Source organism: Pleurodeles waltl, chromosome 11, assembly GCF_031143425.1.
Source record: "Pleurodeles waltl isolate 20211129_DDA chromosome 11, aPleWal1.hap1.20221129, whole genome shotgun sequence".
NCBI classification, from domain to species: domain Eukaryota; kingdom Metazoa; phylum Chordata; class Amphibia; order Caudata; family Salamandridae; genus Pleurodeles; species Pleurodeles waltl.
The window spans coordinates 4,232,511-4,257,388 of record NC_090450.1 but is presented as its reverse complement, the minus strand read 5'-3'; the positions used below and the strand labels follow the sequence as shown (position 1 = coordinate 4,257,388).

Sequence of the window (24,878 nt, the reverse complement as noted above, 5' to 3'; positions counted from 1 at the left end):
TTGAGGCTTCTGCCGCCCCCGTTAGGTGGCCAGAAACTCCCTGCTGAACGTCCGATATCAATGTCTATACACATCTAACGCTTTTATGGATCTACAGAAGCATCTCTCAAGGCCATATCGTGAGAATGTAAGACAACTTGGTACTGGATCATTTTTATGCTGTGTAAAGAGACATAATTCAAATTTGCTTGACATGGTACAACAACTCACTTCAACTCTAGCTGCAATTTAATTTGTTATATATTATCTGTGCTCATGCTTTCGCTCACCTGCACATATGGACATTCATTCTCTCCTGCCTCTGGTGTTCCTCCCTCTGTTCCCTTTTTATTCCATCCTTTCACCTCAACTCTCACATTCTAGCCCAATGCATATATTGGATTTTTTGTGTTTCTGTAACTCGCTTCATCTATCATATCAGCTTTTCGTCTTCCAGCTACATCCACCAGCCATGATTTCAGTACCCTTTATCTATTTTTCTTTCAAAGGATTGATGTCCTTGTGGTTCCTCTGAGTTCCATATTCTTCCAAAGTTGATTCAGAGATGTGGAGGGGCTTTGTTGTACCTCTAGTAATAGATCGTCCAAAATCCTAATTTAGAGTTGGGCAGTATGAAAAGCCACATGTTTCTGGGGGAAATGGTAATACCTAAGGAGAATCCACTGATGATATTCCATTTACTGAACTATGGCCCGAATTTAAGAAAAGTGGTGCTGCATCCAATACAGTGCCCCTTTTATTACGCCTCTTAGTGCCCTCCTACCGCCTAATCCTGCAGAGTACATTGGGGCCCGTTGAAAACAATGGGATGCCACCTTTTAATGTCTGTGCTGTGCAGGCATTAGAAATAGCCACTAAACATTTTTGCAGTCCCCCTAACAGGAGAACACCCCTTGGCATGCGTTATGCCTGGCACAGGCATAATGTGCAGCAAGGGGTTATAAAGTGGTGCAATGCATGCATTGTGCCACTTTGCAAATATACAATGGTCGAAATGGCAAAGGATTCTATTTCAAATCCAGAAAAATCAGCTCTATGAATTCTATCATATACATGCAGCTCAAACAACATAAATTATCTAAAAAAAAGTCCATAAATTGATTAGTATATAAATATGAAATTTAATTATTATATCATCATACATTATTATAAATCACTGGTTAAAATATAGTTGCCCCATGACAGAAAATTGCCAAAAGGATAACAGACATGTTCAGGAAAAGTGCTTGTGAACAAGGAAAACAAGAGATAAAATACAAAAGAAGAAATCAATTTTGAATACTATATGAAGATTATGTACATAGAAGCCTGTATGTTGACCATTTTACAATCAACAGAATATACATCACATTCCCAAAGGCTAAAATGTCCTAATCAAAATTGCCCTTTTATAGTCTCCATGAACCAATCCAGGCTCAATATAATCGTCCAAGTTTCGACCCTCCAAAAGGAATAGGACTAATTCTAGCCTAAAATGCTGGTCTTTATCAGTACTCACAATGGAAAGGAACAACCTAAAACAATCTGTCATAAGACGAGACAAAGGTAAGACTTATAGAACCAGTGCATCGATCACCTCAGCCAAAGGAATCACATATCACCCACACCTCCGTAGTGGGGATGGGCTGACACATGCACTCCTCTTTATTCCAAACCAATTGCCACAATTAATTTCAAAAGGTACACATCATTTGTCAATTTATGAACAATTCCATGCCCGTCATCTGTCCTGTCTCCTGTTTGCTCCAAAAAATCTTTATACTCTGTAGTTATTGTAAAATCCCAAACCTTCGGGTGTCGTTAGATTGTGGTGCTGCCTCAGGTTTACGAAAACGTGTACATTTGCTGTGGTTCTCTCACAGCAACACCCATTGCACGCCCTTTTCATGCAAAGTCCTATGTGTTAACGCCACCTTGTAAATACAGCCTAGGGCATTGCACCACCAGAGTGTCACAAAAAGTGATGCTCCAGTGGCAATAGGGCCTTGTAAATCTTGCCCCAAGTTTCTTAGTTCATTTGTTGTATTTGTATACACAGATGGGTATGCTTTGTGGTAAAGAAAAGTGATATGTAGAAATTATTTACTTTAACTCTTTGCTGTATGGCTAGATATGATAGAGGGTCCTCTCCAGATATAATATACTTACTAGTAACGTAAGGGACATGGCTCCACCCACCAAAAGATACATGATAAAAGCCAAAAACAAGCACTGTAACATGCAGTTAGCATGTTTACAGAAACACACTTAACAGCTCCAGAGTTATCCAAATTAAAAAATAGATAGTTGTGTACAATAGTAGGGACCACTTATTCAAATTATGCCAAGGGGGCCTTTTTTAGGTTGCACCATAAATCCTACATGAATTGGAGGGTAGATTTGTGGTGTTGAAGGGACTGTTGGACTGTTGGATGGAAAAGGGCTCTTCTTGTTGATGGTATATTCCCTGAGTGTGAATCTTGCTGCTGCTCTGACCACCGTTACCTTGTATCTTACTTTCCAATTCACAATCGCCATGTTTCTGGGGAAGTGATTCTAACCGGATACTGGATGTAGACTTGGACCATTCAGTTCCACCTGTGCCTGAACCCAATCATTGGTAGCAACATGACATGTACAGAAAGGGCCAAAAGAGGTTATGGTGACTGATATGTGGAGAGGTGTCCACCCGGAATACAGAAATTTTCTTTGTTTGTAGGATTGCATGATTTACACACACAAATAGACCTGTTACTGAAATATTACACATGTTGAGAGGGTGGTTGATACAGAATATCTGGCGTGCATCCTTTTGACTTGACATTTACTTGGGGTGGCCATTTCCCCCTCATATCTATGTGGAACGTTTGCTAGAGATACTTCAAGAACCGCTGATTAGGTTCACAATTGGGGAGCACATAGAACATATTTTACTGAGAATAATGGGATGCGATTGGATATATTGACAGAGTAGAATGCCTTTAAGGTGGAGTCTGTGGACTTCACACTCATAGGGATACTGCTCATAAATCACTTTCTGAATAGTAAACAGCTGTGAATATATATACCCAGAAATGTGTTTACCTTTGTGAATTAAGCTGTGAGGCTTTACCTGCCTCTCTGCAGGAAGCATTAATAGTTGTTCTTCCAGAAATGGACCAAGATCCCCTCACTGTGAGCTCTTATTGCCTGCTTTCAGTACTAAACCTAGACTATAAAATATTAGTGAAAGTATTGCCTAATTGATTGTTACCAATTATGCATAGTGACCAAAATGGTTTTAATCCTGGTAGGATTACTTTTTTAAAAATATTATTCAGGATTATGGAACGGTCTATATGGCCAAGGGGCAACATTGGTTGGGTTCAATAGATATCAAAAAGTCTTTCAATAGACTGAGTTGGCCTTATTTAACGGAAGTGTTGCAACATTTGGGTTTGGGCTTGGAATTTCTACAGTGGGTACAGCCTCTATACACAGAACCAGCGCCAATAGTCCACATGGGTAAGGTAAATTTGCTGGCCATCTAGATTGGTAGTGGCAGGGTTTTCCTTTCTCACTTTGAATTTTCGTGCTGACCATTGAGCCCTCTGGCATGTGCAATGTGTGCTCAAGGTCCAGAATTAAGGTAGAATGATCGGCATATTGTGTCCCTATATACGGATGACCAATTATTATATCTTCATGAGGGAATTATCAGGGTTAAGAGCCAGTTAGGAAAAATCCTGCTTATTCCCATTGACTAAGAGACTGCACTGGACGCATCTCCATAAAGTAAACCTTTGCCTAACACTGGACACAATCAAATATTCAGGTGTTAATGTATATCATGGTAAGAAAGACTTAATAGACGGTAACCTGGGTCAGGCAATTACATAGATTTGGCAGTTGCTGTCGTACTGGAATGTGCTACCACCATCAACAATGGGTCAGGTAGCAGTCTCCAAAATGCTGCTAGTGCCCAGACTCTTGGATTTTTTTCTGCCTTACCAGTGCTAATCTAAACAACCTTTTTTGCAAGCTTGACAATCCCTGCTTACCTCTTTTATAGGGGGAAAATGAAGACATAAGGTGGCAATCATGAAAGCATATCTCCACTAAGGGAATGAGGCATAGGATCCCCAAATTATAAATTATATTTTGTGGTGGCACTCCAGTGTCCTCTGTGGTGGATAGGAGAACCCTATGCAGAAATTGCTGGTGGGACAGGACAGGACCCATACTAGAGACCACATTCTTCTGAGAGAAGCATGCTAGTATTGGAAAAAATATGTCCAGGGAAAGACAGAGAGGCCAACGTACATGCGGAAATTGCCTTTGTGGTTTCTTCCTGGATGCTCAAACCTGTCTTTGACACATGATACTTGTCCCTGGTGGTCAGATGTTGGCATTCAGGTTTGGGGCGCCATGTTTGTGGAAGAGACACTAAGACCTGAATTAAAGAAAAATGGTGCTGCATCCAATGCAGCGCAGCTTTTCTTGCACCCCTTAGCGCCCACCTACTGCTACCATGTGTGTGTCATATTTAATATATGGCGCTCCACGGTGCAGGGTAGGGGCAATAGCGTCAAACCCTTTGATGCTATTGATGTACTGTGCAGGATTAGCACCAAACTTTTGGCACTAATCCTGCAGAGTTCATAGGGGCCCTTTGAAAACAATCGTATGCCCCCTTTTAATGCCTGCTCTGTGCAGGTGTTAAAAATAGTCACTAAAGATGGCACAATGGAATCTCTTAGGGGTTACAAAGTGGTGCAATGCATGCATTGCGCCACTTTGTAAATGTGGCACACAAATTTGGCCTTGTTGGGCCACATTAGAGTCAATTACGCTAATGTGGCGCAAGGAGGTGCTAGGCCCTCTTAAATCCGGGCTCAAGGTCTTTTGATATCTTGATAGTAGTAGATGATGTTGGTCCAGGTAAGTTTTTGCTATATAACACATTGCATTTGACATTGAGGCACTGGACATGAGCAACCTAAAATCTCCCAGCGTCTTCATGTAATTTCGACAGCACAGTTCGTGACTAAACGCTATCACCTGCCTATATGAAGCAAACCTTCTGGGTACTTAAACGTTGGTGGAAGTAGTGCCTGGGCCTCAAGGTATCCGAGGATCAGTGGGCCACAGAGGGTGAAATGTAAGTGTTTGGTTCATCACTCCTGTTGTAAAATGACTGTTCAGTTGTTTCAGAACGTAGACAAGCCACCTGGCATATTACAAGGTTATGGTCCTGGGTTGATGCAAGTCCACACTTGGTTATTTTTCTTATAAGTTAAACTAATGATTGTATTTTGATAAGTCGTGTTACTTCCTAGAGAGTCTGCAACACAAACTGTTGTTATTTTCTTGGTGGTGCTCACTACAGGAGTGCCATCATGTGGAGATTATAGCTGTGATGATAATTGTCTAATGATTAATGTATGTTGAATTACAAAACCGATAAAGATATACTGGGAAAATCATAGCAGGATGTGAGATATAAAGTTAGTAGTATCAAAGTCCCTTATTTTCACCATTGCAAGTAAAAAATGAATTGAGTTTCTCAGTTTACTTCAAGTCCCTGCTACTAAACCTAGAATGATTTAGATGGACTTTAGAGGCAGGTATGTGCCTAAGCAGGAATGAGGTAATATTGCTAAAACATTCCACACACAAAGACCTTAGATTGTTGGAGGAGAAGGTCTAAAATCTCCATCAGCAGCCTGCCCATTGTTGTCAATTAAATGCTGATTGTGCCATCCGTTACATTTCATATTGAATCTGTCTGAGCTTGGCTGATAGGTTTTTAGGGGAAACTGCTTTTAGTTTTGGGGCTGGTGTGGCACCACGATTGCTCAAGTCTAGTAGCATACTGGGTCATTCTGTTTGAAGTGAGATTACGGGCTAATTTTTCTACTTTTGCATTTCCATCAAGGGCCGCCATTTTTTCTGCAGGATGCCCTTTAGTGGCTACATCTTCTCATGCTACTTGAACAGCTGATGGACCGGGCCTGCAGCAGATGTGTGCAGCAGGTGCGCCAATGGTGTGCCGAAGGCATGCCTAAGGCAAGCCCATCTGTGCCCGTCCACATCCCAGCCACGTCTGACACCAGCCCTGCTAACGGTTAGTCCTCCCAACAATCTTTCTTAGTTAAATATTCCTCGGAGGAGTTGCTTGCCTTCCGTCCCAAACATTGCTTGCTTCTTGATGCATTTCACACAGCTAATTTGAAATGGATTCTATGTGCCTGCTGTGCAAGTTCCCTTTAGTGCTTAGGTTACGGGGTGCTCTCTTCTTCCCATAGTTCTTATAAACCTATTGCCCCTAGTAATAATATTAACTATATCCCTTCTCCTGGGACAAAAAGATCTCTTAGGGCTGGGCTTCTAAACTTTCACTCTCTACCTTGACCTTATTGATCGATAACAACTAAGACACCTTGTTTCTTATGGAGTCTTGGCTCAAGGCCAGTTCAGTGTCTAATATTGCCCTAGCTATTCCTTAGGGAATTTCTTTCAAACATCTTGATCGTGAGAACTAAATTGGTGGTGGGCTTGTGATTATACATCGTTCATCACTCCACTGTTTAGTTTTTAAACTAACCATTATGGATAACATCGTCATTTTCGATCACTGTGTCCCCGTCCTTTCCAACATCAAGCATGCTGATTTACAGCCCTAAGTCACACCACCTACCTCTCTGCATGCTAATTTTATAGTTCTAGGCGATGTCAATCTTCATGTGGATAATCTTTATGATAAAATGACTCAGCAATTTGGGAGTACCTTAGAAGGCTTCAACCTTGAACAATTGGCTAAAATACCCACTCACACTGCTTGCCATACCCTCAACTTGTTTTTGGCTAATCCTCTTATAGTTGGGATTCAACATGTGGCAAACTTGGTCTGGACTGACCATGTGCTAATCCCTTTTGAGGTGTCAAACTCCTGCTGCCCCGGGGATGTCCAAAATACTGACCAGATAAAGGTAATGACTTGTGTCTGATCGAAACCCTCCAATCTACAACATTACATTTGACTAGTTTACTCAATCAGGATGTAGTTTGTTTGAGAATTGGGTGTTAAAGGCGATTGATACCATTGCACCATAGAAACTTTACAGTTCTAAGCGCACAAGGTTGTCTGCTCCCTGGTTCTCTGATGCATTAAGAGCACAGAAATCCAGTTGTAAAAAGCTGAAAAGGGCCTGGAGAGCCAACTATGACAGAGATGCAGAAAGGTTGTACCAGTCTACCCTTAAAGAGTATCATAGAGCCATTTGCTTGGCTTATAAAGTTTGTATTTCTTTTATTTTCTTTGTAAGGCAGAGGGAACTTTTTAAAGTGGGTAGCAATTTTTTTACTCCTAAAAGTATTCTCACTCCTTCTTCAAAGCTGTGTGAAGACCTTTCCAATTTTTTTATGACAAACTCCAAATTATTCAGGATTCCTTTTACCTCTTCTACCTTTTCGGGTCCCTCTCTCACCCCAGCACCCAGGTCATTTACTGTCACGTTTTGTTCTTATCTCCCTTGGAGCATTGGCCACAGATCTTGCTAATTGTAAGTCAGGTTCCCCTCTTGATCCTTGTTCCCAGACCACTCTTAAATTAGCAATCCTGGTGGTTAACGCCATTATTCCTTAGATGAGGCCATTGTACCTCTGAACAGGCAGAAGGCCCTTCTACTTCCTCTACTTAAGAAACCTGCAGCTGATCCTGACCAATTATAGACCCATTTCACTCCTCCCTCTCTGGTGAAACTTGTTATTTTAATATGTCCCCAGGACGATGGTATAAATAATGTTGATAGCCACTGAAACGCCACGTTGACAGGACATGTTCTTTATGCTGTTATTTTAATAGGCAGATATCAGCCTTTTTGGAGCATAACCATATACTCTTCATTTCCCAATCAGGTTTCAGACCTGGTTACAGTACTGAAACTGCTCTTCTTGAAGTTTCAGAATTCATCAAAGTTAACAATGACAGTAACACCCAGGTTATGCTAGTGCTTTTAGATCTTTCTGTGGCATTCAACACGGCTCCGCACACTGCTCTGCTTTAACGGCAGGGAAGATCTGGCATTGCCCGTCTAGCTTTACTGTGGCTTACGTCTTTTATGGCTAATTTTCTCCCACCCTTCACTTCAGATGCTAAGCCTCTGAATTGTGGAGTTCCTCAGGGGTGCCCTCAGCCCTCCTCTTTTTAATGTATACATAGCACCCTTGGCCCAACTTGTAGAACCTTTGGGGGTGAAGTTAGTGTCATATGCAGATGATACGCAACTCTTTCTGGCTTTCCAGGAAAAGGTCCAGTCCACCTTGCGTTCAATCAAAGTTGGTCTGAAATTGGTTATGGATCAGATGCATCCCAGTTCCCTAAAACTTAATTCAAATAAGACTGAGATACTTTTCTTTAGCGCTAAATCTACTCTAGATTCTGGCCTATGGTAGCCTCCTGAAATGGGACCTCCACCTTGCCCTTCCCGGGTAGTTAGGAATTTGGGTGTCAAATTTGACTCAGAACTCACTTTTGAGCCACAGATTAAAGCCCTGATTACTTTGAAACTGCATTATTTAAATTTAGGCCTCCTGAATGTTTTGATCCAATGCCTACAAATCATTCAAAATGCAGTGGCCCATCTGATCTTTAAGATTCCCCCTTGGATCTCAATTTCCAATCAACTGCAGCAACTCCATTGGCTTCTGAATAAGAGCAGAATACAATTCAAGGCTCTCATTCTTGCATTCTGAATTTCGAATAAAAAAGGTCATGAATACATGAGGAGCCGGTTCAAATTGTCATTGCAAGTATGTGCCCTGCACTCCAATCACCACAAATTGTTTCTAATTCCTAGAGTATACAAGTCCAGAAGCAGTAGTCACTCCTTTGCTTACCTGGCAGGTAGACTGTGAAACGCCCTTCCTCCTACCCTTAGAAGCTGCCCTTTGGAGCAGATCTTCATGAAGGGTCTAAAACACTTCTGTTGGATTCAGTCTTATAATAACTCTTCTACTTAATGGATCTGACTTTTGGGTAGTTATTTCCACGAACTCTGGGACACCTTTCTGGTAGCTGTGCACTATAGAAGTGCATTGCATTGTATTTGTATCTCCAAAAATTGAAATTATCCGATAAAAGATAATTGCCTAGCTGATCACACATTTAATTGTAGTAAGGGTCCTTGAATTCCTCACATTATTCTGTTGTATTCTTGGCCATTAGCCTTTGGACTAAACATTCGCACACACCATACACTGCAGCATGCCACACACCCTGATTCCTGCCTCACCCGTACAGATCAGCTAACATTCCACTTTTTTCTCATAGCCAGATTCATAAACCTGTTTTCCACAAGAAAGTCTGCTTTATTCCACAAGATTTAAAAGACAAAATTAAATTGGGCCAGAATATTGGCCAAAGTGTTAATTTAACAACTTCATCAGCTCTCGCAACTAGTAGTCTTTAGATCCTTAGTAGCCCTTAGATAGGGAAAGAGAGGCATAGATGAGATCAGTTGTGGTGGACAAGAGACCAGGGGCATAAAGATGACTTCTCAGGAAGATGTTTAGTGTACTGTGGAGGGCTACTGCGGTTATGGTTCTCATCCTGTTTACATATGATAAACGATAGAAGTGCATGACCCTCCTTATGGCAGGTATTCGGAAGACATCCATAAGCTTTATGTATCTGGTGACATACCAGAAGTTTGGCTGTAAGCTCCCAAAATGTCAAAGGCATGGATCTAGCTCAGGCATATAATTCTTAGACACAGGTATGATTTCTAAGGTAAGTCTAAGTGTTGTGCGCCCTCCTATGTGGAATCAGTCTTGAACTTTAATACCACTAATCATTGAAGGGCATTACAAATTGTTAAAGTATAGTCATTAAGGGCCAATTCAAACAAGTGACTTTATAACTGCAGAGGCTCCACAGTAGGATGGGAGAATTCCACACTTTAAACATTACAACAGGCCTATCTTTTTATGTTCAGAGTTCTCTGACCTTACTGTGGAGTCTCCACAGTCGTAAAGTTAATATTAAATTGTTTGATTTCAATATGGATTTGTGGAAAATAACAATAGAGTAATTTTTATATTTTTTTCTCTGTCTCCTAGAATAATGTATGCTATTTAAATATGTCTCCATGAAGGTGGTATAAATAATGTTGATAGCCACTGAAACGCTGCGTCGACAGGACATTTTGTTTATGCTGTTTTTTAATATGATTGTATATGGATAGATCTTTGAATTTGAGGTTTTAGTTTGTACTGTATATTCAGGAATACAAATGGAAGAAAAATGAATGTAGTGTAATGGTTTTAATATGTTTATTAATGGTATGATTGGTTTTCCTAAAAATAAATGATTAATTTTACAGTAAGACCCTGAGACAGAATGTATTTGTATTATACTATTATGTTGTTTGTTCAGGTGTACAGATTTCTTGTCTTTTTTCAGCCAAGACAACTTTGTTTTACTTTAAAGAAGGGTGGTGTGAGGTCCTATAGTTATATGGAAAACATTTGTTACTGTACAAACCCAAAAGGGAATTTTGTTTTGTTGTCTAAGTGTGAACTATCCTGTCCCCTTTGTGAGCATAAGGGTCACTCTCATTGTGTTTTGAGCAATGGGTTGGACCATTGCTCTCAGCAAGGATAGTCTTTGTCTAAGGCAGAGTCTTTATTAGAAATATAAGCAAGAGGGATGACAACAGCTATCCTCAGTCTAGAACCCATGAAGACTATGAAAGAGAAAGGGTGTTGGGACCTTCCACACAAAGAATTCTTTTTTTTGCTGCCCTTCCGGTTCCTCTTCTGGTGATTCTTTTCTGCCCACTCAAGGTCCTGGTCACAGACTGTAGTCATCAAGGAGCTCTGTATATTCAGGTAAAACATTTTGGGTTGTGTGTAAAGCACCCGTCCTGGAACAAATGGTGCAGGAGAGTAAAACAAGAAGGATCAAGTAGATAGTACCAGGAGCCCCTGGAACTAAAATCTGAATCCAGGTGTCATTTCTGCTGACTCTTTTTTGTGCAGGCTCACAATGTTTTTGGATTAGACATAGGTAGGATATTCCACATTATCTGCATTGTTTTTTCATTAGAGTCAAGTGAGCGATGGAGTAAAACAAACCCGGCTTCTCTGAAGACATTTTCAGCTCATGCACCTGAATGTAATACTTTTGAACACCATCATGACCAAGAATCAATCATACAGTACACCAGTTACTAAAAAAGTGTGAGGCCATGGTGATAAGATGTGTGTGAGGGTGACAGATGTACCAACATGAAGGCCAAATCCACTCGACTGGGGAAGAGATCGGAAACATTTCAATAACCTTTTTCTCAGTAATCAATAATGTTGAAAATAAATACAGGAGTTGTGGTATGATGTGGTGTCACCTACATTAGGCATTAAATGAAGACTATTTCTCATAGATGTTTCAATTTTTCCACAGAGATTTTATCTTTTTTTCTCCAGAAATGTATAAATATTTCTGTAGATTTTCCTATAACTCTATAATGATTTTTCGACTCTCTATGTATAGAAAGGGTTTAAACATGGACTGATTTAGATTTTATAGATATGAAGTATATCTTTGATGCTCCTAGGAAAACATGCATAGTTACTTTTCATTACATAAATAGCTTAATAAATAACTTTAAATGTTGGAAACATGGGACGGAAATATATTAGCAACCATGAACTATTACAACATTGTTTGATGAGCTCTGGGAAATTAAGTTCATTATAATACAGCTTACCTGCATTATGCCTTTTTTTATGAAGAATTATTCTTGATAAAGATATTGCTTGTCTTATTGATTGATAGATTATGATATATGTATTTGATACACTGATACACACAGTCTTTAAAACCTTGTTTATCTTGTCTGAAACAGTGCCTTTAAATTTCTTAAGCACGCTTGAACATTATACTTTGCAAGGGTTCCGGGTCATCGGGCTGGCATATAAAACAATGCCTGCAAAGTCAGACTTTGGAGTGGATACTTTCACAAGGTAAGGTACATGTCTGTCATGCCTAGTCACTCCTACCTTATAATTAAATTGTCAGGTACATGGAAATATGTTCCATCATTAATCCTAAATGAGCCTTCTTCAGGGGGTCACAAATAGAGTTTGAAACATGTTTTACAGTTCACCAACTTTGCAAACTTCAAAAATATGCTTTTTTTTAAAAAACAGATGTTTGATCCTGCAAATAAAGTGTGTTTTGTGTAATACAGAAAGTGCTAAATTCACTTGTCACCAACCCCCCTCAAGCATCCAGCCTTTGTCTGTGAGCAGAGGGGGGTTGGTCGCAGAGCTTAGCCACATGCAGCCAATCCCATGCTGTGGATCTGTCAGTGGGTGTGTGAGTGGCTGTATGCGCTTGTGCAGTTGTGTAAGTGGATGTGTGTGTCTGTGAGAGTGTGTGTGAGTGCATGTGTGAATGGCTGTGTGGGTCTGTGAGTAGGTGTGAGAGTGGTTTTGTGAGTCTGTGAGTGGGTTTTTGAGCGGCTGTATGGGTGTATGAGTGGTTGTGTGGGTGTATAAAAGGGTGTGTGAGTGGTTGGATGAGTGGCTGTGTAAGTTTGTGAGTGGGTGTGCAAATAGTTTTGTAGGTGCATGAGTGGGTGTGTGAGTGGCTGTATCAGTGAGTAAGGAGGTGTGTGAGTGGGTGTGTGGGTGTATAAGTGGGTGTTTGAGTGTGTGAACTAGTGTGCAAGTCAGTGTGTGAGTGGTTGTGTGGGTTTGTGAGGGGCTGTGTGAGTTTTTTTGGGGTCTGTGAGTAGCTTTTAAGTGCCGGTGAGTGGGTTTGTAAGTGGTTGTGTGTGTGTGGGTAAGTGGTTGTGTGAGCTTGTGAGTGGATATGTGGTGGGCAGTGAAGGTCTGTGAGTTGGTGTGAGTTGTTTTGCTAGTGGTTTTGTAGGTCTGTGAGTGATTATATGAGTGGTTTTGTGGATCTGCGAGTGGGTATGTGAGTGGCAGGGTCAGTGTGTGAGTGGGTGTGTCCCTAATTTAACCATAACTTGCACCCCAGCCTTGCACAGTTTTTTTCCTCAAAAATTATACTGCAAATATTACATTGATATTATCAATGATGTTCTCAAAGATGTCATGAGTGCTGTAATTTGTTGGGTCATTAGCAGTGCATGACGAGGGTGAAGGTCGTGCACTGTGCAAGGTTGGGTGCTTCAACCGTGTGCAGCGGGGGTTGGATTAACATATAGTAATGGAAATTACTATGTATTAAAAAAACTATAGAAATTCACTGAAAAAAACAAAGGTTACAGGGACTTTACAGTTAGTAAATCGAATTAAAAAACAAAAATATTTGCTTAAAAAACAAAGGCTACAGGCACGTTATAGTTAGGCTCACTGTTTAAACATACCAAACCTAGAAAGTCGCCTGTTATAGTTAGAGTTATCTCAAGTAACTATAACTTGTGTACTACCGTAAATTTAACCCTCGCCATGCACTGTTAATTGCTCCACAAATTACATGACATCTTTGATAACATCATTAATAATGTCACTGTAACATCTGCAGTAAAAGTATTGATCATATAACTGTACATGGCAGGTGTGAGTTATAGTTACTTAGGGCATGAGTTACAGTTACTGAAGATAACTCTAACTATAACAAGTACATTTCTATTTTTTGTATGTTTAAAATGTGAGCCTTTGTTTTTTTTAAGTGAATAAATATATATATTTAGACAGTTGAAGGCGTAGCCAAAACGCTTAGGCCGTTTGTTTTCTTTAATGTGTTTCACATTTTATTAAATTTGCCATTATGATGGCCAAAGAAGAACAACCATAAAATTCACCCCATGAACTTGAACTGGAACGGGAGTCATCTTTTCTTGTGTCGCCGTGCAACTGGTCTGGGGAGTGGCCATGAAGAGACCTGTTTTTCTTGAATATATATATATATATATATATATATATATATATATATATATACACACACACACACACTTTTGGATGCTTATGAGCGATTTCATTTTTCATATTTTATAGAAAGATGTTTCACTCTGAATTATTTCCAGCCAATTATAGTGCTGAATTAATTTCAAGGATATTTAGCTACTGTAAACAAATGACTCAGTTAAACACAACAGTTCATATTCTTTCATTGCCACTTCTATAATGACACTGTTGCTCTGAGAACAGTAATCAGCACACCTGTCAAGTCCACCAATGTACGCCCAGCCTTGCTGCTAGCATCCACCATTGAATCCTCCCCAGTGTGTGAAAATAAAAATTGTAAATGCAGAACCCTATCAGCATAAACTTACACTCCACCATATCACACTTTATTTTCCTTTTTTTATATGTCTTGTTAAGCCTAATCTATGGTGTTACTGTACTAGAAAGAAAAATCACAATTTAAAAATGCATGTTTTTAATTTCTTTATAATTCCCCACATTTAAAATTGGATTTCTAATAATACACCTTGTTGCACAAGACACTTTTAAATATTAGGACATTATCCTGAAGAAAACACATACAACACATACTTCTCAAACCATTGACAGACAAATCTTTAGTCGCAGACAAACAATGTATACTAAATACTAGATATCTTTTTAAGGAGTACTAAAAATCAATGAATAAATCACGCTGCAGCCACCGAATCACATAATCTTTCTGACTCTCATCATTGCCCATTGTTTTATCAATAATTTATTCATGACGGGCAAACCTGGATGTTCTAACTGCAACGAGGTCCAGTTGTGAGCTAGAATTTGACAAAAGCAGTTTTTAAAGTTAAATCATACGAAATTAAACATGTAATCTAAAAAATACATAATGATTGTCATGTGCAATATTGTCCTACATTGCCATTTTGATGTTAGGGTTGCATTGATAAACCAGCCTGACTTCAGTCTTGACGTTTGAAAATGTTACAAATACAGGCCTGTATTACACACTCACCACACGCTCAACCCCCCACACACACACCCACATGCACACACACACACTGTAAAGTGGTAGTTAGACATGGTCTTGGTTCCCAAGTTCTCAAAAAGTATAAAAACCTATATATGGGGGCAGGGTAAGGTTTCTGTAACCGACTAGCCCTTGAGTGTGGGTATCAGAGGGACCACCCAAGGGTACAACATTAAAAGAAAATTGCAAATCTGTTACAGACATGATGGAATTCCATCAGAAACCAGCACATCCCCCTATGTGGTGTCTTGGAACTCCCACAAGTGTACTGCGGGACAAAAGAAGTTGGGGGTTGAGGGGTCAAAGTGTTCAGCAGTGGGTGGGGAGGATGGCTGCCCACATGGGATTGGCTGAAGGGCCTAGGCACAGGCAAGGACTATTAGGTAAGCAAGCACCTACATTGCACATTCTTCACTCAGTACAGACTGTGCATAGTGCCCTCTCCCCTAGAGACCCAAGCTCCATTAGGTAGACAATCCCATACTACCCATAGTCTGTGGTTGGTGTGCAGACTGTATATCGAGCTCATATTATCCAGAGTCAGCGCTCAGTGTAGATACTGTGGTTAAAGCCCAATATCTTCAGACACCCATGGCTCACTAGATGTAGTCTTCATTAAGTGTACAGACTGAGTGTAGAGCCAATTCCTTCCAGACATTCAATCATTATTAAGTGGGCAAGCCACTACTATTCACAATCAGCTATCTGTGTGACCCCTGTGTGTAGATCCCACTCTACCCAGAGATCCAAGCCCCATTAGGTGGGCAAGTCCCTACTACGCACAGTCTGTTCTCAGTCCACATACTGTGCATTTAGCTCACTCTCTCTAGGCACAAGACCGTGTAGGTGCTCAAGCCTCTAGGATGCACAGCCTGTGCTCTCTATGCCCTGCTTCATTGAGAGTCCACTTCCTCCAGACACCCAAGCTCAATTAGGTAGTGAGTCACTACTATTCAGAGCTGCACTCTCAGTACAGCTCATCACAGAGAACTCACTCTCTACTCAAACTCAAACCTCCTTACTTAGCCAAGGTCATACTACTTACAGGTAGATATGCTAGTAATAGTGTACTTAAAAATATAAAATAAACCTTAGAGGTTCACTGAAAAAAACAAAGCTTAAAGTGACATTATAGATAGGCCTGGTAATAATATCTTGCATTGGAAAAACTTTCAAAATTAAAACAAAGGATAAAGTAAAGTTATATTTAGGTAAAAGTGTCAATTAAAAAATACCATTTTAAACATTTTAAACTAAAACAAACACTGAACTTCACCATTGATAGTTTACTGAGTTAACTATAACTTACTTCTCCACCAAGGCTTATGATCTCTCATATTACATCACTCATGTTCAGAATCATTGATGATATCACTGTTGACATCTATGAAGGTATAACTGATGACTTTACTGATAACATGAATGCAAACCAGTACAACTCCTATAATATGCAAAGAAGTACTAAACGGTCGAGAATTATGTAAAGCATAAATCATATAAACATATGTGAATATATAAAATATTTAGACTGTAGTCCACTCCCTCTAGAAATGTAACTCCCACCAGGTGTCCTGCTAGTGATCTAACAAAATGTCTACGCAACCTGTGATGTTCTGTCAAGGTTTATATAGGTTCCATACAAGATCAGACATCTATCGTTGTGTTGGAAACATTCTCTGTTTTACTTATAATAGAATTGTAGATAAAGCACCCAATACCCCTTTGTCCAACAATACTATATAAAACTATTACTAAATACAAGAATATGTAAATTATCTCTAATAATAAATATAATCCATTAATTGTGGAATGTTGTGTATATTCTTGTTCAAAAGACTCATTATTTCTCTGTGCTTTGAATGATAATTTCTATATCTGTAATATTTTATTTTTACTTGCCTTTTCTTCCAGGGAACAAGTAGAGTCAGACCTGGAATTTCTTGGACTTCTTGTAATGGAAAATAAAGTAAAACCTGAGACCAAACCCGCATTACAGGAGCTACGGAATGCTCAAATTAGGTCAATTATGATCACAGGTATGTGAAGTTGACATTATTACATGATGCTGTCAGGTCAGGTAATTTGCCAATCATTTATACAGTGATTATAATGTTAACTGTAGCCAAGGGTTTTCATAGGTCAGAGCTTGTTTTACTCACGTGACTGGAGATACAAGGAATTGTGTATGAAAAGAGCAACCTTGTTTGAACGGTATATTTTTTATCAGGGATTAGTAAACATATTCAATTATGCCCATAAGCTTTTGCAATGTTGCCAAACTTTACACTTTTGAACTTTCAAGCGATTTAAATTAAACATTCCTACAAAACATTTTTTCACAAGGGATTTACAAAAATAAAACTGTTTTATTTGGCCCTGGTTATGACTGCGGTAGACGGAAAAGCCCGTTCGCCGAAGTTCCGATGGGTTGGTTGCCGCCAGTGTGGCAGCCTCCTCGCCAGGGCTATTACGAGTTTGTCGCTGGGTCAGCGGGTGAAAACTCAGTTTCCTCCCGCTGGCCCAGCAGGATACAGCCTACAGCATTGTCTCCAGCTCATAATAGAGCCTGCGGCAATGCTGTAGTGAATAGGGTGCAAAAGCACCCATCGCTTTGTCCACTATCTGCAAAGCAGGGGCTGGCCAAGTGCCTGGAAAGTGTAGGGGCACCCCTGGGACCCCTTGCACCCATTCTCCGCTAGCCTTTTCATGGCAGTGCTACAGCCATGAAACGTCTGGCAGAGGAGGGGGTCATAATCCCCAGGGTAGCACTGCTTGCAGCTCTGCCCTGGTTGATTAAAACCGCCAGCACCCCCAGGCCATCATGTAGTCAAAATCTGGTGGTGCTACCGCTGCGGTTGTAACATGGTGCTTGGACCACCGCATTGGTGGTCCAACCACCACCATGACCCTAGCGGCGATTAGACTACCAGGGTCATAATGAGGCGCTCTGTGTTGATGTTTCTGCATTGAATCATCTACTTTTGTGGATTTTTCCTGCCCATTTTTCTGCTTAAGGCCACAAAACCTAGAAGAACCTTCAAAAGCTTCACATATGTTTATAATTACTCCAAAAGGTATGCAGAGGCAAAACATCTTGTCACTGCATACCTAGTAAATTGTCTCATTACCAAGTGAAAGAAAGGTTTTTATGAGAAGAGAGTGTGTCTGGCAACAAATGTGTGTGAGATAAAACTTACCACAGAAAAGGTCTTTTGCAGTGCCTTCTTAAAGGACACTCAACTGGATAGGACACTGGCTTGGGGAATAAGGGGGTTCTTCCGACTCAAGGTGGAGCTAAGCAATAGTATTCTTTTGCTATAGTCTTGCCCAAGCTAAGGTTAGCAGTGTTAGAATGTAGTAGACTGGGAGATTAGAAAGATTTTCAACTTCATAAATATAATCTTAATCACAAATTCAGGTTTCTCTGTGAATAACATTTTAAAAAATGAATTAAGAATACTACATATTTGCCAGGAAATTGGAGTGTGGCACAGGGAGTATGCATTATAATAGCATGTGTATTAAACAACTGAATATGAAGTACTAAAAAGAGACAAACACTTGATAAAGTCAATTGGCCATGAAGAACATGTTGACTTATGGAAATCAGAAAATTTGGGACTTTCTGGAACGGAACAGACTTAAACTGGACAGGCACCAGAAGCAAATGGAGAAGTATGGGCAGGGAACATCAGTAAGGAATGCAAGCTCATGGACAATAAACTCTTGAAATAAATGTAAATAAATTGGGAATCTATTGAGAGGTTCATGTCTTTAAGAGTACTACGTATTGTTATGTTTTTGTGTGGAACTTAGAGACAGTCTCTATGAAGGGATCTTGGAGTGTCAGACATGGAGATGGAAAGGCTCTCAGTGAGACAAAAGGGCAATTTGAGGCTGGCTGGCTAGCGCTCAAAGCCGGATTGGATAAAGCAGTTGAACCTAAGTGAAGGTTTAGATTTATTTCTAAGTTTAATACGGACCCTGTGATGAAGCTGAAGACTGTGTCAGTTGATTATTCACAATGTAGACTTGGCTTTGGGTTTCCTTTTGCAATGAAGGAAAAGCTGAGAGAAAGACAAGGTGATGTGGCTATCTGATGACCCTGGGCCTGCAAATTATAACAATATCCTGCATACTAAAGTTCTATGAATAAAGGAAACCTTCTGAAAATTATATTATTTAGGTACAAATTCTAAAATAATAAAATATTTGTAATCATTAAACAAGGCATTCATACTGTCAAATGTAAGAATATGATCTTGTATTTATGGAATACAACTAAATCTTGTTTTAGTTTATATTTGTGCACACTTTGGAAAAACTAAAATTCTTCATAAACTTAAGTTTAGGTTATCAAACAATGTACACCAAATAACACTTGATATCTTCTCTCAATTCACATTTCAAAATCTGTCTATTTTTATACAATTAACATATGACTTTAGTTTTTTCACACATATTATAAATAATATGGGTACCACCCTTAGGAATTTACATTAATTACTGAGGCTAAAATATTGATGGGTGTAGAAAGGGTTAAATCCCTTGAAGTATATGTTTTTGGATGCCAGAGGATGTTTACAATCTCATATTTGAGATTTTATATTTAAGAATGCATACTCAATACATCTGGACATGACAAATTGAGCAAAAGTAAAACATAAGGCATTTATAGCAAATAGCATGAAGAAAAGAAAAGGCATGAAACAGGCTTCCAATAAGAGAGAGGTAATGGTAGAATGGGTATCAGTGTGTGCATCAACATCCTTTCAACCCAAATGTTACCCCATTCAGTATGTCTGTGAGAGTGGGCTACATTTAACACTGGGGACATCACATAAGATATTATTGGGTATAAAAGCTGCTATACAAGATGAGAATATGGAGTGTATGACCTTATACTGTTTTAAGGATAAGACATTTGACTCAATTAATTGGTTAGTGTGGTTTAAAGTTACTTAAAATGAAAAATTAAAAAATCCAGTGAAACAAGTTTAAAAAGGTGGACCTGTATATTCATTTTGTTAAATTACATTACTCCATGTGCCCCATATCAGCAAGGTAGATATCTTGAGAAAGCTCAGAAATACACTGAGAGATGCATTAATTTCGCTGCTGCAATTCACCCAGAAGACACACAGTTCGATTAAAATCCTATACTTATGGGTATTGTCAAGGGACATGTTGATTGTCCTGTGACTAATTATGTTTAATATTTTTGTCTGTATGGAAGAATTATGAGTTGTCATTTTTGGTTTCTCCTGCTCAAAACATTACCTTTAACCCGAACTAATGATTCTTTGTTTACAACATTGTTGTCCTACATGTCGGTATGGAATTTCTGTGCTTATCTAATCTTCATCTGATTAAACTATTCACTGTTTGGATGAGAACCAAGACCATTAAGACATTCATAAGTTGACTAAAATTACTTTCTTGTTTAATCCTTCTTGCTACATAATGGAGCATTTTTTAACCCTGTCAAACTATCATTTCCTTAGGTTGATAAAAGGAGATATCCTTGATTATCACATTACTAACCATCATCAGATTGTTCTGTTGTGATGGTCATTGTATCCTAGGAAATGGTATGATTGTAAACAGCATGTAGGACACAATATTTACATCAGATAATATTTCTGTAGGTGATATTATGCTAATAGGCCCACCATTACTTTTCATGATAAACGGTTCACAGTGACATATGGCAGCTGTTTTTCATGGTTCCACATCAAATTTACTTACATTGATCTTATATCCTTCACAGGTGACAACCTCCAGACCGCTCTTTCTGTTGCCAAACATTCAGGAATGATCCTAAAAAAAAGCAAGGTGATTGTGGTAGAAGCCAGTGGGCCACAAGGATCCACACCTGCCATCCTGAAGTTTCAGACCCAGGAGAACAATGTTTGTAATGGACACGTGACCAAAGTAAATATGTCCTCCTAGTTTGGTTTGTTATTTTGTGTAATTTTGATATGCACCATTTATAAGTAACATTTTTGCAGTTAATTTAAATCCAAGATGAAGAGAAACATTTAACAATTGAAAGGAAACAATTCACTTTTAACCAACTGTTGATATACCTATACTTGTCTACACTGGAATTCAAGAGACATGATGACAAATTTCTTCTTGGCCTAAACAGTGTTCATACCAGCCTGAAGGCCTGGAGAGTACCACATAACTGGTTTAAATCCTCTGGCTATTAACCTTTTGGGATTGTAGACACTATCTCCATTGCTTTATCATTATAGGTCACTAACAAACTTGATCATCTACTATACAATCACAAGTCATTGTAGTTTTCGTTACAGCCTTTCAGGCTATCATCTTTCTTAACTCCTTGGTATTAGATCATAGTGTAGAGCCCAACTAGAGTGCCACAATAAGGAAATTGCTAAAAAGTGTGTTACTAATTAAGATGGGTATGAGTCCACCACAAGGAATATGGTCGCAATTCTGTGGTAATTACATGGTAGGTCATCTGACTGTCAACTTAAAAGCAACTGTGTTTGGCCTATTTTTTGTCTTTCTGAAGTAATTCTAATTGTACTCCACGGGTAAATTTGGCTTCGTCGGATGTTTTCTTAGTAATTTCACCTATACTCATTTGTGATCACCCAACAATTTGCCACGTTGGGTTTGTCGATCAATCATAAATAATGCTATTGAGGCAGAATTACATGCTGTGCTGACGGTCAGGCCCAGGAGGATGATGTTAGGATTGGGCATGGGATCAATGTAACTTTCTCCCCCTACTTTGGTTTGTTATTTTGGAAAAATCTAAGATGACTCATTTATAAGGAATGTGTTAGCAGTTACAAGTATACATGATTTGTTAACAAATGTGAAACAGAATTCACAATTGCAAAGAAATTTAAACAAATGTTCTTGTACCCATATTTTTGTAGACTGAGGTAAAAAAGTGATCCATAACAACCTCTCGGCCTGCAACAGCCTTCATACCAATTTGAGCAGAACCACACAGCTTGTTTAAAACCTTTGTGTCAATTAACCTTTTTTATGTTTCAAGCCCTTGACTACATTAGTTTATCCTTTGTCATTAATAAATATATTCACTTGCTGTCAAAGTCTGAGTTAAGGTAGTTTTCATTACAACATACATGGCTATTATTCTTCTCAACTCCTTGTTACTAGATTATGGGCCCTCATTATGAACCTGGCGGTCCGAAGACTGCCAGGGCTGTGGTGGCGGTCTCACCATCAACAGGCCAGCGGTGAAGACCACCACAATATGAGTGTGGTGGTTTGGCCTCTACTAAACCGCCACATGCCAGCTGCTACCGCCAGAGCGGTAGGACAGCCTGGCCGGAGATCAGCATCTCCGACACGGCAGTCCACTGAAGACCGCTGGCGGTATCATGAGTCTCCTTCCTGCCACGGTTTTCGTGGCAGTAGCACTGCCACGAAAACCCTGCCAGAAAGACTACCAGTGACAGCAAATTTCCTGTCGCTGGTAGAAGACTCCCCTAACGCCCCATGCAGTTACAATGCCCCTACCCCTCTTTCCATGACAGCACCCTCCTCCCCCCACCGCCCACATCCATGAAAGCACCCCCCTCCACCATCCTACCCTCCCTATATGCACGCACACACACACACACCCACATGCCCCCCGCATACACTCATTCACCAACACTTACATACATGCATTCACTTACACGCATACATACACTCATTCGACACACACATGCATACATACACATTCACTCACACGCATACATATTTTCACTCACATACATACATATACTCATTCACTCACAAGCATACATACACTCATTCACTCGCACCAAGAGGCACGCATTCACACAAACATTCCAACATGCACTCACTTCAACAATCATACATGCATACAAACAACCATACACACATGCATACACACACGCATTAAAACAGTCATTCAACACCGACTCACACATGCACACACAACACCTCCCACCCTCCCGCCCCCTCCACTGCTGGACGATCGACTTACCTTGTCCAGTGAGGAGGTCGTCAGTCAAGGAACAGAAACAGGCGCTTCCACCGTCAGCAGCGCCCCGCCAGCAGGACACCACTATGCCATATTACTGCTCGTAATACGGAGTCCTTTTGGCGTGGCAGTGATGGCGATGGAACCACCTCTGCTCCGCCAACCGCCAGCAAGACTACTGGAGGATTTCCACCCAAATTGGTTGAATTCCTTCAGTACTTGTAACATGCCAGTCGGAAGACCGTCAGCACTAGCGGTCTTCTGGCTCCCGCGGCTTCAGTGGTCTTAGGAAAAGACCGCCAAAGTCATAATGAGGGCCATAGTGTTGAGCCAACAGCACTGCCCTGAAAGGTAAATTGTAAAAAGGTGAGTTACTAATTATGGTGGATATGAGTCTACCAAAAGGAGTGAAGCCACAATTGCACTTATCTGAACTGCTTTCAACTTCAGTTTTTGGCTCCTGGATTAAACCTAGTTCTGCCCTTTAGACTTTTTCCTAGTAATTTCTCCCACACCTTCTTGTAAACATCCAGTAACCTACTACATTGAGTTTGTCCATCAATTGTAAATAATGCTAGCACAATTATTTTGTGTTTTCACTCCTGCCTATGATACAAGCTTTAGGAAATAAATAAAGCCCATGATTTTCAAAGATTGTGTGTCGGTTATGTTTACATTACTTTTTTAACACACATCCGAACCAAAATCTTGTTGAAATCGATTTGCTGCAAATTCGTTTTTCTCTGTCCCTCTGTATTTCTCCTTGTTACTTCCTCATTACAGGTGTGCTGCATTCTACAGCATGCTCCCAAAAAGGGAATAGCCTTCATGGATACGTTTTTTGCAGAAGGATACCCCTTCATCCACAAACACTGCCACAGACAACCTTTCACTATGATGTCAGGGTCTCCGTTTTGGGGCTGGGATGCACAAATTGTGACATGTCATGTTGAGGGAAGAACCACACCATTTCTTTTAATATATGACACAGTTCTGGTCTCTCCTGGTGACACTTTGCTTGCTGCAGTGTGATGCTGCTTCAGTCCCATACAAGTACCTGGGAGAGTGAATGAAGTGACGAGTGAGGCAAGAGAACCCTTTCTTGATTCTGTAATTCCTATGTGGGGTAATAGGTAGCTGGATAGTGTGCAAGCTCTTAATCTGTCCTACCAAGAGGCAAGGAAAAACTAAATATTGTTTCTTGTTTTGTGTTTTTTTTAATAAAATATTCAAACAGTATCGCTTCATATTTCTGAAACTACCTCTTGCCTTATTAACAGGAAATATCTGTTAGGATGGACGAATCACTGACCCCTACATATGCAGCAAATGAATTCTGTTTTGCCATGAGCGGGAAGTCCTATCAGGTCATAGTACAGCATTTCTACAGCATGCTCCCAAAGGTAAGTGCTGCAAGTGAAGAATATGTAGCAAAGTACACTGTTGTGTCTTTTGTTTAAAATCACTTTTGGGAAGGGTTATGATTTAACCTTTGTAAAGGACCGTGAAAACATGAAACTGTCATAGAAATGTGAATATGACCTATTACTAGACAATATTGTTCTGGTTTGGCACACACAAGTAAATTTAAATTTGATTATATTTTGCTGTGAGAAGAGTGGAGGGAAATACGATGTTAGCCAATAGGTGTGGGTTGATTAAAGATAGTCAGAGTCCACTGAGCGACAGCTGGTCCTTATTGTAGGATTCCACGTTGTGTGTCTTCAGTGAGCTGTGAAGGTGCCTAGAGTGCCGGTATGAATAAAAGTTAGGAAGGACAGCTGGCAGTCCCTGATGATGACCTGAAACAAGCCAGTAATGACCAGTAGAAGAATCCCTGAGAGTAAGAAATGTTTGGCACCAGCATCCTTGAGCTCTGGGCCAGAGACCCTCAAGGTGAATGTGTAGGTAAAACTATATTCCCCTGATGCAGCAAGCATAAGAAGGGAAGAC

At 39.9% G+C, this 24,878-nt stretch overlaps 1 protein-coding gene across 1 annotated transcript in view; it reads left to right on the top strand.

Moving 5' to 3' along the window:
* The window catches only part of LOC138266530 (probable cation-transporting ATPase 13A4), a 93,156-nt gene that overhangs the window by 1,425 nt on the left and 66,853 nt on the right, over positions 1-24,878 (top strand). The window contains exons 2-5 of the mRNA XM_069215391.1: positions 11,868-11,985; positions 16,838-16,962; positions 20,697-20,860; positions 24,206-24,328. Of these exons, the coding sequence (XP_069071492.1) occupies positions 11,868-11,985; positions 16,838-16,962; positions 20,697-20,860; positions 24,206-24,328 (530 nt within the window). The remainder of the gene's footprint in view (positions 1-11,867; positions 11,986-16,837; positions 16,963-20,696; positions 20,861-24,205; positions 24,329-24,878) is intronic.